General features: G+C 39.2%; 1 protein-coding gene across 1 annotated transcript in view; it reads left to right on the forward strand.

The window, feature by feature from the left end:
* Positions 1-14,157, forward strand: part of DNAH5 (dynein axonemal heavy chain 5) — a 262,049-nt gene that overhangs the window by 153,326 nt on the left and 94,566 nt on the right. The window contains exons 41-47 of the mRNA XM_073237789.1: positions 1,904-2,057; positions 6,273-6,419; positions 8,880-9,121; positions 11,583-11,759; positions 12,146-12,347; positions 13,109-13,251; positions 13,972-14,106. Coding sequence (XP_073093890.1) covers positions 1,904-2,057; positions 6,273-6,419; positions 8,880-9,121; positions 11,583-11,759; positions 12,146-12,347; positions 13,109-13,251; positions 13,972-14,106 — 1,200 coding nt within the window. The remainder of the gene's footprint in view (positions 1-1,903; positions 2,058-6,272; positions 6,420-8,879; positions 9,122-11,582; positions 11,760-12,145; positions 12,348-13,108; positions 13,252-13,971; positions 14,107-14,157) is intronic.

Raw genomic sequence — 14,157 nt, forward strand, 5'->3', positions numbered from 1 at the left:
ATCAGACTCTTAGGAGTAGCCTGAGTCTGACCCATGGTGAGAAAGAAGAAGGAAAAAGAATATGAGGGAGACAAAGGCGAAGGATGAAGATGCCACTTCAAACAAAATGACTGTTGTATGTGCTTATAAACGAGTGCCTGTCGTTGCAGAGTTTTTCTTCCGCGGGGGACGCGAATTTATCTGGGATTCGCAGCTGTGACCCCCTTATCCTGTCACGGGAGTCTTCTAGCGGCGGGCGCCCTAATGGCTCTTAATTGCCCGACCTGTGCCCGCAGGGAATGATGTAGTGGCAGAAAGGAGGAACAGACAAACAAAATGACTGTTGTATGTGCTTGTGAACGAGTGCCTGTCGTTGCACAGTTTTTCTTCCGCGGGGGACGCGAATTTATCTGGGATTCGCGGCTGTGACCCCCTTATCCTGTCATGGGAGTCTTCTAGCGGCGGGTGCCCTAATGGCTCTTAATTGCCCGACCCGTGCCCGCGGGGAAAGATGTAGTGGCAGAAAGGAGGAACGGAGAGAGCAGAAGAACCTTAGAACTAAAATGAGAAGTGCAAAAAGAAATATAAACCAAAACCAAAACACAGTAAAACAATCAATGATAACACCAAACATACACACCACATCTGATCGCACTCGTTCGGACCGGTCCTTCTCTCACTCTGGTGCGCACCACACTCACCACTTTCAGGGTCCTCAAAAACTCTCGTAATTCTCCCGAAGGGCGTCCACTCGGACTGCCGCAGGGTGACGAGCTCGATCTTTTCCTCCTCGGGTGCCAGTTTTCTGCCGATCGGATTTGCCTTCCTAAGGCCGAGTCACTCAGACCCTAGGGCCAGGATTGGTTACCTGGACTTTTACCCAGGGTCACTAACCTGGGGGCCGGGAGTACCAGCCCGGACTTCCTCACTCGGGACCACTAACCCGAGACCATACACGGGATGGCGACTCCCGCTTTATAATGGATTTATGCAGACACGAGGGGGCGACCCTCGAATTACACTGCCCCGTCCGGACAATTAGACCTTGCCTCCAGCTGTCCTTTGTTCTCAGGGAAGCCGCTCGAATCCCGGACGAGCCCCCAAATGTTAGGGTCCAGGCTTCCGAGGCTTCCCCAGAGAACAAACTACACAGGCATAGAGATGTAAATTCAAGCAAAGTCTTTATTCAGCTAGCTAGCTGAGGTCCAAGTCAGCCCGATGCAGCGGGTCTCAACAAGGACCCCGAGCACTCAGAGCCAAGGGTTTATATAGCAATTTCAAAGCACTTAACTCATAGCAATTTTCTATAACTATACATTATTCTTGCAAGACATATATCCTGGGGTTAAGCAAGGGCAGGGTAAGACTACTCCTCAATGGTTAGGGAGGTTCTGCACGATAAGCTTGGTATGTAAGATTTACTGACCAAGGTTAGCTGACCAAGGGTCACAGCTGCCCACCACCCGGTGCTCATGATTAACTTGTTTTTCAAGGCCTTACCCAGGCCCAGGGTTTGTTTTTTTTTTTGTTTGTTTGTTTTTTTTCCTCTGAGTCACACTCTCAGAAAATGGTTTCTAGGTTTCTAAGATGGCTATGCTTATGCTAATTTACTAATCTTACTAATGCTTAGATTCTACACTGCATTATATTTTTTTGGGTAAAATACATGATCTAAAATTTACCATTTTAACCATTTTTAAGTGTACTGTTCCAGCGGCATTGAGAATGTTCACATTATTGTGCAGCCATCACCACCAGCCATCTTCATAACTCTTTTCATCAAACTGAAACCCCGTAGCATGAAACGCCGACTCCCCATTCCTCTACCTGCTCCCTGCGCCATGGCCGTGTTTATTTTGAACACCATGTTAAGTCGAGACCACTGTTGATGTGGCCTAATGTTGGCGTTTTGTTATGATTTCAGGTTGAGGGAGCTGGTTTAATTAACCATCCCCCTTGGAAACTGAAAGTCATCCAGCTGTTTGAAACCCAGAGAGTGCGGCATGGAATGATGACCCTGGGGCCTAGTGGGGCAGGAAAAACCACCTGCATCCACACCTTGATGAGAGCCATGACAGGTAGGGAAGGGAACAGTCAGTCAAACTGCGTGGCGCTGGGCAACACATTTAAATAGTTGTGATGCATTTGAATGCCCCAAGAAGGGCCCAAAGGTAGATGCATGGATATGTGTTTTTTATAGGAGGGCCTGTTGCTTTCCTGGGTACATTTATGGGTATGTTAATGTACATTTACTAGGTATATTTTAGAGATAACATATTACACTATTGGATTAGAGGGGAAAAACATTTTTTTCCAGCTTTGTTGAGATTTGATTGATATGTATCTTTGTGTGACTTTAATGTGTAGAACAGACTGACTTGAAGCATTTATATATTAGCAGCAGAGCATTAGCTACCACCTCCATCTGGTCACATAGTTACCATTTCTTTTTTGTGGTGAGAATATTTAAGATCTACTCTTTTAGCAACTTTTTAGTGTATGATACAGTATGATTATCTATAATCACCATGCTGTATGTTAGATCCCCAAACTTGTTAGTTACCTAACTGGAAGTTTGTACCCTTTGACCAATATCTCCCCATTCCTCCCATCACCCACTCCCTTGTAACCATTATTCTACAATCTATTTCTCTGAGTTTGACATTTTTAGATTCCATATATAAGTTATATCATAAAGTATTTATCTTTCTTTGACTTATTTTCACTTAGCATAATGCCCTTAAGCTTCATCCATGTTGTTGCAAATGTCCTTCTTGGATGAATAAAATTCCATTGTGTGCATATAGCACATCTTCTTTATTCATTCTTCTGTTGATGGACATTTAGCTTGTTTCCCTTTCTTGGCTTTTGTGAATAATGCTGCCAGAAAAATATTTTTTTTAAAGTGACCTTATGCATTGTGTTATATGTTTTACCTATGTTATTTAATTTTCACAATGATTTTGAGATGTGGCTATTTATTATTCCTGTTTCATACAGAAAAAGTCAAGACTCAAAGAAATGCTCAAGGTTGCAAAGATGATAAGTGTTGGAACTCAGAATTAAGGACAAGGTCTACTTATGAAAAAATGCAGACTTTTCCAGTATACCATGCCACTTCCCAATAATGACTTAATACAACATGCTACCTCTTAATAAACAAAAAATAATTCCAATCCCAACTCTTGAAATCTGTGTACTGACAGTCATCCTAAACATGAGATAATTTCCCACCTGGAATAGGAATAAGATATTTTTCTGGTGAAATTAAGTGAATGCATTTAGTTTCCAAAGTCCCTAAGCCTTGCATTGAAGTCCCTACCCTGAGGTCATCTGAGAATAATGGGCATTCATGACTATTCTTGCATTCTCTGGTTCTGAACAGACATTGATGACTCTCTTCCTAAAAGCATAGGCAACCTCTAGCCATGGCAGAGTTGAGTACCAAAATTTCACAGAACTTTGGCAGTTGGAATGCATCTTGTATGGACCCACAGGGAAAAGGTGCCTCTTTGGGCTTTCAGTCAGTTCATGGAGCTCCAATGCCCTGATAATGTATTGGTGCTTGCTGGAGACTGTACTTGCTCTAGGGTCCTGCACACACTGGATTTAAGCTCAGCATCCTCAGCTTTGGGGCCAAGTGAATTCTGTACATCAGGCCTCTACCAGGGGGTCTTCACACTGAGACAGGATTATGTTCTCAGCTATCACCTGCCTTTGCCAAAACTGAGAGCTCATACCTGCAGGATTTATCATGTGTTTTCACGTGTGCTGTTAAGATTCTGTTCTGAGATTTTTACATAGCTTTAAAATGTGTTTTCCTCTCAAATTATGCTTCATAATACTTTTGTTGTTTTTATGTAACTGCCTCATTACCAATAAACTTACAAATGCACCTGGTACAAGGACTTGAACAAAATGTGTACTAAATATTAAACAATACAGATACATTATGTATAATATGTTTAAATTATGTAATCCATGTGGCATCACTGGCTTTGGAGAAGTTCTTTATGAAGATGAATTAATTATTAGTCTAATTCATCTTCACTACATTAACCTGTTCTTGGTTATAGTGTGTAGGGCAAACATTTGGTATCATTAGTAATACATTGCTTCTTGTTGAAAATTTTAATTACCCAAATGATTGAGAAGGTAATTGGGTTGAACTTGTAGATCTGTGTATGTTACCTGTTCCCTTATTATTGCGTGTTTTTTCATCAGATATCTTTGATGTTCTGTACTTGGAGGTTCTGCTAGGTTCTGTACTAGAGATGGGAAAGCAGACATAAAAAAAATGGCCATATTTTCAAGCAGCTTACAGTGTAGCAAGTGACACAACACGGAGTTTCTGTGGGGAAGTTTGTACAATTGTGCTGTGAACAGAGGCAAAGGAAACCAGAAACTTTTGAGCAGGTGCTACTCCAGCTGAGGTGTGAGGGTTCAGTAGCAGATGGATTAAGAACAGAATGAAGAGCTGTGTAGGTAGTGGGAAGTGCTTTGGTTACAATACAATGTAACTTGCATGGGGTGGGACTTGGGAGCACGGGGGTTGGGGGTTAGCAGATGCTATGGGCGCCCAGTGCCACATCTCCTTGACCCTCCCTCCCCTGCTACAGATGCAGCTGTTGGACAGATTCTCCCCCAAATGCCAGTGGTGTCTCCTAGTTTTGTAGCCTCATGAGTTTCCTTGAAGCTAAGGAACTGACTTAGCCTGAAAGTAGTGGTTGGGTGGGAATTTATGCCCCTGAGGCAGCCATCCCCTCACCCAATGGGGGAGAAGAGTTGAAGACAAATGCCCCACCTCCTGCTGTTAGAGGGACAGTACATCTGTGACGTGTTCACCAGAGAGCCCCCATCAGGGCTTTCTCTCCTTTTCTGTCTTGCTCTATCCTTCCCCTGGCTTCAGACTCCCAGGCCACATGACCGTGTCTCAGGCTTTGCTTTCTGGGGGAATGCAAATGAGCACAGTAGGCACGGCATGAGGAGCTTTGTAAGTCTGCTAAATGTCTAGGTTCTTATCTGCAGGTGATGGGAAGCCACTGAGCTGGGGAGTGGCGTGACCAGCTCTTTGCAGAAGACCATCTGGTGGCCCTGTGAAGAACAGACTGTGGGACTTGGGGGGTGAGGTGGTCTGTAGTCCATAAAGAGGTGACAGCAGGACGAGGGTTCCTACTCAGGGCCAAGTCCATGAAGGTGGAGTGATCAAGACAGTAAAGAAGAGCCTAGGAGGATAATTTAGAATAATTAATTTAACCAATAATTTGAAAGTCAAACACTTTCCCATAGGGTTTTCTTATAAAACTGTTATGGTATTTTAAATGAAAATGGTACATTTCTTCCTACTACCATAATGAAATAATTTTTCATGGTTTCTTTTATATGGGTAACAGACCAAGTCCAGTTTTTACCTATGATGCGATCATACACTTAAAGAGTTTCCTGGCCTTTTGTAAAGTGTGATTATATTAAAAACCTGTTGCTGGTCTTATAGATATTATTTATTAAAAATGCTGAATTGTGAGTAACTTGAACTTGAGTACTGTAAAATATTTCAAATAATGACTCCCATTCCTTTTGCGATTTTTAAAAAAGTGAACTATGGCCTAATTTTCTAAATGAGTTTTAATTTAACACCTTTTTCAATGTGTGTATGTGCGAATGTGTGCCTGTGTTTGTTGCTCTTTCGCATAGTATGTAGTATTTTAGTGTCTGTTTTTTATGATTTTATACATTAAACCTTATTCTTCTTCTCTTATTAATCACATTCCTTAAATACAGAATCTAGGGTTTGAAAGTATCTTTTCTGAGGTTGGTGACAAAAAAAAAGTTCTTGATTCCTTCAACGTTAGTGTAGCTGATTTTTTTCCAAATGAGCAAGAACACATCTTAGCAAATCAAAGTTTATAATGGAGGGAATGAGGCAGCCTCTAGGAGATATTTCAGATGCAAGATTTAATCCAGTACACTGCAGACCAAAAGATTTCTGAGCTGTGAAATTTGAAGTATTTCCAGATTGCATTAATTCCTTCATGGTATCCTTTTTCTCCCCGTTATGTAACATGCAGTTTTCTTTTACAGAAGAAGAAAAGCAAAAATGCTTTAGTCAGTAAAATACAGTGAGGCTAATTCTGACAACTCATAATGCTGAAAGACATATATTTTCAAAAGAATTTTGCATTTTTCATAGTTTGAACACCTGCTTGATAGTGCATAGCAAATTTGTCCCATATTGCCTAATGACAACAGTTCTTCTGTTCTGAGTTGTTATAATTCGCATTTACTTGGTGTAGATTGTGGAAAAGTGCACCGGGAAATGAGGATGAATCCCAAAGCGATCACAGCCCCACAGATGTTTGGTCGGCTTGATGTGGCCACAAATGACTGGACTGATGGGATATTTTCTACGCTTTGGAGGAAAACACTGAGGGCTAAGAAAGGTAGAAGATGAATTACAAGTACTATTTTTGACATGTGGTTCTAAATAAAATCCTTGGTGGCTGTTTATAATCAGTAGAACAACTGTATTCTTCATATAACATCTTAGTCAAACTAAGGAGTTATAAATCAGTGTGATATTTGTGAATATTGAAATTATTGGTTAGTATATTTAAAATTCTCCTCTCCCACCTCCCCCTTTTTTTGGGCTACAAAAAGAATTATTTTCCTTTTGAAAAAATGTTCCTGTATCCCTGTGGTATCTTAGAAAAATATATATAGACAAAGCTGTTAAGGAAAATTGATAGTATTGAATAAAGTGTTCTTACGTAACTATTTCCACTGGCTCTTTTAAAAATGTACTCTTATTTAAGTCTGACCTATTTTTAGAGAACTGATTCTTCTTTAAAAATCACAGGAGAAAATGGGCTTCTTTGGGAAGAAAATTGTGTATGCCAAAACAAAGTCTACATTGAAGTAACAAATTATTCTGTTTAAATAGATGTCCACTGATGTTCAGTTGTGTAAACAAACTTGTTAAGGACTGGGGTTCACTCTGAATACGCTCAATTATGAAGTCTGCGAATTGAACCCAGTGTTTTCAGAAAATAACCTCAGATGGAAGAGGTGATATTAACTCTCCTCTCATTGTGTTTTCTCACTCCTGAGTGAGTAAGGGAGAGGGACAGTGGATGCAATCACAAGGAGAAAGAAGAACACAGAGGAAAGAAAAGATACTGGACATGACTTCATGAGTCTATGCTTTAGGCAACAGCAATCCATTGAAAAATGTTCATGGTGGTGTCCCTGAAGTTCTCATTTAGGGAATGTGGCCGACCAACCTAATATCAATTGCCAAAAGAGAAATGAAAACGCTTAATTTCTAAAGTGTTCTCATATCAGCAGTTGTTTAACTGGAAATAAATCAAATTTTGTTTCTGATTGGTTCCAGTAATCCTGTGTAAACACAGATCCAGGGACCAAATGTTACTTTAAAGAATAGGAGCTCAGAGAGGTGGTTTTTTTCCCTCCTAGAAAGAGGCAACATAGGCCTTTTCTTTCAAAGCGACTCTCGTGATTAGATCATAATTCTACTTAAATTCGAGTTGAATGAGCATAATTAGGATTTTCAAAGCAGTTTATTTGATGTAGAATATTCCACAGTTTGTTGCATAGTGAGTAAAAATTAGAACTACAAACTTTGTCTTGGTATTGGTGAGGAAGAGAGGTTAAGAAATCGAGAGGAATTATTGACCAAATACCTACATTTACAGTGGCATTCCTGTTGAGCATCCTGCTGATGTTGGTCAATTTTGTTTTAAACCTCCAAATATCTCCTTAAGTGATTCTTATGAAGTTTTACCCCTAGTGTCCCCTCTGGACCTGCTCTATTAAGCAGCCAGGTGACCTCAGCCTATCAAATACAAATTGTCAATTCAGTCTAGTCTGGCTCTCAGAAGATGATCATTGATCATTGCCTTTCTTGAAACTCTGCCATCACTGGCTTTGGGGATATTTACCAGCTCCTCTCCTCCCACTTCTGCTTCCCTGAGAGGTCCAGCAGGGGCAGGAGCCAGAAAAAGAGACCCTAAGAAGCGTATCAGAAGTCTAATGGTTGAAGGGCTCTGTCCTCAGACATCTTGTCACTATGTACACTTATTATCTAGAAGAAATGTACCCAGTCTAGGGTTTTAAATGCCATCTCTAAGCTGGTGGCTTCTGCATTTTAATCTCCAGTCCTGACTTCTCCCTTGGTTGTCCAGTTTAACAGGTGTATGCAATCTCTCCTGTACCTCTCAAGCTTAACATAGGCAAGCCAGAATCAATTCCACGGCTCTGCCTGTCTTGGTCCGCCTGTCTCTCTGACTGACCACGCACATCCCTTTCCTCTTGCTAAGCAGATTCCACTTCTTGTTGTTCCTGGAACATGATCACCCTTAACTTGTACCCACTTTGCACATGCTATTCCCACTGCCTGGAAAATTCAACCTCACTTACATCATTTCATTCTCCTCATGAAATATTTCATTGATCAACTTATCTAATGCAATGCAACATCCTCTTATCCTGCCTAATTTTTCTTTTCATATACATTTCTTTGCTGATTGTTTTGATTATCACCTCTGTCTCTTAGAATGTAAGCTCTATGAAGACAGCATGTCTTACCACAACATCACCAGATCCTAGAATAGGGCTGGTACAATGAAGGTGTTCAATGAACAAATGACTTTTTGCTTTGATTATGGGCTTTAAACAATTCATATATAAAGAATTGGAAAAGATCTGTGCGATAAAATAACTTCAATGAAAGCTTTATTTAAAAATTAATGAAAATTACATAAAATTTTAGAATTTCTTCAAGCATGGTGGTTATGTGTATGTAGTTATGTGTATATAGTTATGTATTTATGCACAAATGTGTATGTATGCTTTCCTCCCCTGTCTTTCATGGGATATTCTAGGGGAGCATATCTGGATAGTTCTTGATGGCCCAGTAGATGCCATCTGGATTGAAAATCTGAATTCCGTTTTGGATGATAACAAAACGCTAACCCTGGCCAACGGCGATCGGATTCCCATGGCTCCAAACTGCAAGATTGTTTTCGAACCTCACAACATTGACAATGCTTCGCCTGCTACTGTCTCAAGAAATGGAATGGTTTTCATGAGTTCTTCTCTCTTGGACTGGAGTCCTATTCTTGAGGTATGATTGGAATCTTTCTATTGTATAATTAAATAGGAAAACAGAGCCTTTGACATCCTTTTAGAACACATGCTGATTTATCTGCAGACCTGCAGTGTAAGTGCATTTAAATGCTAACGTCTGTGGAAGATCCTTGAGTGCTCTGGGACATTCCTAACCTGATTGCCCCTTACACGTTTCATTCCCTAATCATTTTAGGCCTGTGAGTTACACCCCATGGGTTGTGGAATAATTGCAAGGCTTGGGTTAATCAATAATCCCACCAAACTGTGGCTGAATAAGTAAAATTTAATCTTATCACTTTGGGGATTCATGACATTTTAAAAAAGTACTCATTCTTCACATAAAGTTAGAGAACAATCATAGAATATTAACTTGAATACAATTTATTAAAATTGCATATAAAAATTTTATGAGATCCAAAGGTCATAATATTAGTTTTAAGTTGGTACTTGGAAATAATATTTCAGATAATATCTCTTCAATTCATGATAAGGTATATTATTTTATTACTACCTATATATTCTATAGTATGTTGACTATAATTATATTGTAATTAAGTGCTATGTATACTTAGATATTTCCTAAATAAATACTATATTGTAAGGCAGAATGCTTATTAGGTTAGCCACCTGTAAATTTTTTTTGACATTGTTGGTCAAACTTATTATTTTCATTAATTAAAAATATTATTTTCACTTTATTTAATAAAATAAAAACATATTTTATTATTTCATTATTTCATTATTATAAATTTTTTGGAGATGGTTTTGATTGAAAAATTAGGAATTTGTAACTTAATAAATAAAGTAGATGTTTATTTTATATTGTCATTACATTTTTGTGTTCCTTTTTCTATATGTGTATATTTTAACTTATAATAGTGTCTTTTCAGAATTTACAAAACTCTGGGTTGCTAAAGGGTTTAAATTTGGTAGAGTGTGAAAATGTGAAGAAGGAGGAGATAATACAGTAAAGTGATTTGGATTTGGGTGTATGGTTGAATATGCCACTAAAAATGCTTCTGAAGGTTTCAGATTTCACAATTAAATGATCTATCCATGAAGTAGAACATAGAGCAAGTGTTTTCAACCCTGGCTTTGCAAAGATAATCTCCAATGACAGTCCTTTAAAATATAGATGATTGAGTCATACCCCAATTCTTTCAAATTAGAATCTCTGGGGAGGGAAGTTTCAGGAATTTTTTTTTAAAAGCACCTCAGTAGGTTCAGGCTTGTTAACCACAGATATAAGAGCAAACTCCAAGTGCAAATGTAATTTTGTGATTTTCCCCAAATTCTTCAAAATCACAAAGGCTTTTAAAAATATTTTATTGCACTACTAGCTAATGAATATTTAATGTTTGCTATTTATGATGTAAGCTTCTATTACTTTCTGTCTACGTTGAGGCTGAATAAAGGCCTTTGCATTAATACGATGCCTACCTGATGTTTATATCTGCCTTTAAATAATGTAGTTTCTTTTCAAATGGTTAGCAAGAAGCATGACTCACAAAGAATCAGACTAGAAGTGCCTAGAGTGGTGCAGGGCAGCTCTGGGTCACAGAGGGCAAGAGAGCGGAGCTGTGGTTGGGGGGGGTCTGGCGGCCTCTGGGAGCCGGCTGATGGCTGGGCCTCGGGTATGGCATTTTTGGTTCCATCTGGAAAGTGCTGTTTTGTTTGTGTTGCTGTGGAACCATGGTAAATTCATGAATTGCTGAGTAATTTGGGATCAATATTTTATCGCTTCTATTCAGAGTGTGTGAGAATGAACAGATCTTTTGATGCCAAATGCAATTTCCTCACTTTAAGAAAACATTGTTGTGTCCGAAGTGGTATTTTGTTATGACCACATGCATTTTCCTGACATTGAATTCCCCAAGTGACTAAAGTCTCCATCTTCCTGAGGATTCTTTAATATTATTTCTACATGGGTTATTAATTAAATTGGAAGAAATAAAATGAAACAACCAATTGTGATAAATCTTTGTTTCTCTTAAAATTCTGGGTATGGATTTCCTTTGTTCATCTTATATTTCTTTTTCAAAATTATTTCCACATGTGCCTCACATTTTCTCCTAGTGTATTTTAATCCAGAGCTGAAGATTTTTCCAGACCTGAGCATATGTACATTGTAGTAGCTGGACATGTGGACACTGGAGCATATTCTGGGTTTGAATTCTGGCCTTGCCACGTACCAGCCGTGAGATCCTGAACATGTTACACTTTGGGCCTCAGTTTCCTCATCTGTAAAAGGAGAATAAGAACTTCATAGAGTTGTTTTGAGCATTAAATGAGTTCATACATGAAAGAATTTATAGAAAGGCTTAGTACACCATAGGGGCAGTATAATCATAAGATATTATGCTTATTGTTAATCCATATTTTGAAAACTTCTGTCTGAAAATAGCCATTTTCCTGGCAGGCTAGTAAATATAATTAATGAATTAATCTCTAAACAGGGTTTTCTTAAAAAACGCTCTCCCCAAGAAGCTGAAATTCTTCGTCAACTATACACCAAGTCTTTTCCCGACCTGTATCGCTTCAGTATTCAGAACTTAGAATACAAGATGGAGACACTTGAGGCCTTTGTAATTATGCAAAGCATTAACATGCTTCAGGGGCTCATCCCTCCGAAGGTAAATCACTTGACTTTCTAGAAATTTCTCTAGGCTGAGCCATGCTGTGCAGAAGTACAGTATTTGAAGTTGATGGTGCAAGTTATGGGGGAGGGGTATGTTCACACGTGGACCCTGCCTCTTTGTATTTTTTTCAACAAAGCAAGACATGGTTTTGGAGTTTAGGTTGGGCTCACAGTCATTTGTGAGGCCTGAATTTACTTTGAGAACCAGCTTGCTCTTCCCAGTGATCAGTTCTGCCCTTGATCCTTTATATCCACCTTTTCCTTGTTTTCCTCTGGGGGAAACTCTTGTACCTTTTATATGTTTATTATTTTAATTGAAACCTGAAAGCTAAGTTTGGCTTGAGAATCAATGAGTTGAATAAAACTGCCTATCGCGCTCAGGAGCAAGGTGTGGAGGCCACCGCAGAGCACCTGGGGAGGCTATACGTGTTCTCCCTGATGTGGAGCATCGGGGCGCTGCTGGAGCCAGCCGGCCGGCGCCGCATGGAGCACTGGCTGCGGGCCCCGGAGACACCTGACTTGGACCTGCCGCCTCCAGCGGGCACCGACGACACCATGTTTGACTATTACGTCACCTCCGATGGTGAGACGCCGGCTTCCTTTCACACATAACACGTGGGAAGCGTCTTCCTAGCTCTTGGCTGCAAAAATGGAAATTTTTATGTGTAAAGAAAGCTAATAATTGATTGTTTTTCAAAAATTTGCTTTGTGTTCCAAATGCACATTTTTACCCTTGTTAAATATATTGTACACTGAGCTTTTAATGAATTAAAAATAAATTAAAAAAACCTCCAAATCAGGCCGCTTCCCCATTTATACAATATAACCAGTGATTTACATAAAAATTACCAAGTGTGAAGTATATTTTTACCACATATGTGTGTATTTATACATGTATATATATTTTTGTGTATATATATATATATATATATATATATATATATATATATATATACATACACACAGAGACAATGTTTATATTTTATTTTGAGTCTTACAATTAAGGAAGTATGTAATGAAAAGCTTGTGAGACTAGACATTTAGAGTGGTTTTAGGTACATACTGCTGCTATCATGTGTTCTGAAGCTTTTACATGCTTTATTGAACAACCATATAGTTACAAAGAAAATTCCCAGATACTTCCTAATATATCCACATTAGAGTAGTTTCTTGGGAAATTTTGGCTCAGCTAACACATACTAAATACTTGGACCTCAGATTCTAATCTTTATTTTATGGGGAGTTTTTGGAAGATGCTTTCTTGAGATGTCAAGGATGCCTGCTTGTCACAGTTTGAAGCTACATTAGTAATAGTGATATGAAGCTGTTCTGTGCTTGCCTCAGGTGAATGGATGCACTGGAACACATGTACCGAGGAGTATGTCTATCCATCTGATGTCTCCCCGGAATACGGCTCCATCCTGGTCCCAAATGTTGACAATGTGAGGACTGACTTTCTAATTAAAACCATAGCCAAACAGGGCAAGGTATGGCTTTTTAATATTGTTTCTTTTAGAAAAATAGTGCATTTGAAAATGTCACCAGAAAACACAAAGCATCTTTTGTTTATTTCAAAATATTTTATGTAGTTACATAGAATAGATGGAAATACCCAAATTGGTATACATTTTTTATTATTCCCAACCAACAGTACTAGAGTTGAATAGTTCTGATTAATAATTAAGTCATTATTTTTCATGTGTCAGTTCATAGAAAGTGAATTTTGACTTGTTTTTCCAAAGGGAAATCCTTCTCTTTTGATCACTGGGTTGGTTTGCCAGGGTTGCCTTCATAGACTACCACAGACTGGGTAGCCTAAATAACAGAGGTTTATTTTGTCACCGTTCTGGAAGGTGAAGTCCAAGCTTAAGGTGCTGGCAGGTTTGGTTTCTTCGGAGGCCTCTCTCCTTGCACATGGCTGCCCGCTCATTGTGGGCTCCCACGATCCCCATCTGTGAGCACGCTTCCCTGCCCTTCCTTTGGGTAGCCAAATTTCCTCTTGCATAGATGCCAGTTCGATGGAATTAGGGCGCACCTTAGAAGCCTCATTTTAACTTAATCACCTCTTTAACGACTGTCTCCAAATATCGTATTCTGAGGCACTGGGGGTTAGGACTTCAACATAGGAATTTGGCGGGGACCCAGTTCAGCCCATAATAGTCATTTTATTGTATTTTTTGAATTTTTTTCCTCAACTCGTATGTTAGGCTGTGCTGTTAATTGGCGAACAAGGAACAGCCAAAACTGTCATAATCAAAGGATTTATGTCAAAATACGATCCTGAAAGTCACATGATCAAAAGTCTGAACTTCTCTTCTGCAACCACCGCACTGATGTTTCAGGTACTGGCTCTTTGGTTTGCTCATTAGCCCAAATATGTGATACCCACCCCC

This window comes from Manis javanica, chromosome 1 (genome assembly GCF_040802235.1).
Source record: "Manis javanica isolate MJ-LG chromosome 1, MJ_LKY, whole genome shotgun sequence".
NCBI classification, from domain to species: Eukaryota; Metazoa; Chordata; class Mammalia; order Pholidota; family Manidae; genus Manis; species Manis javanica.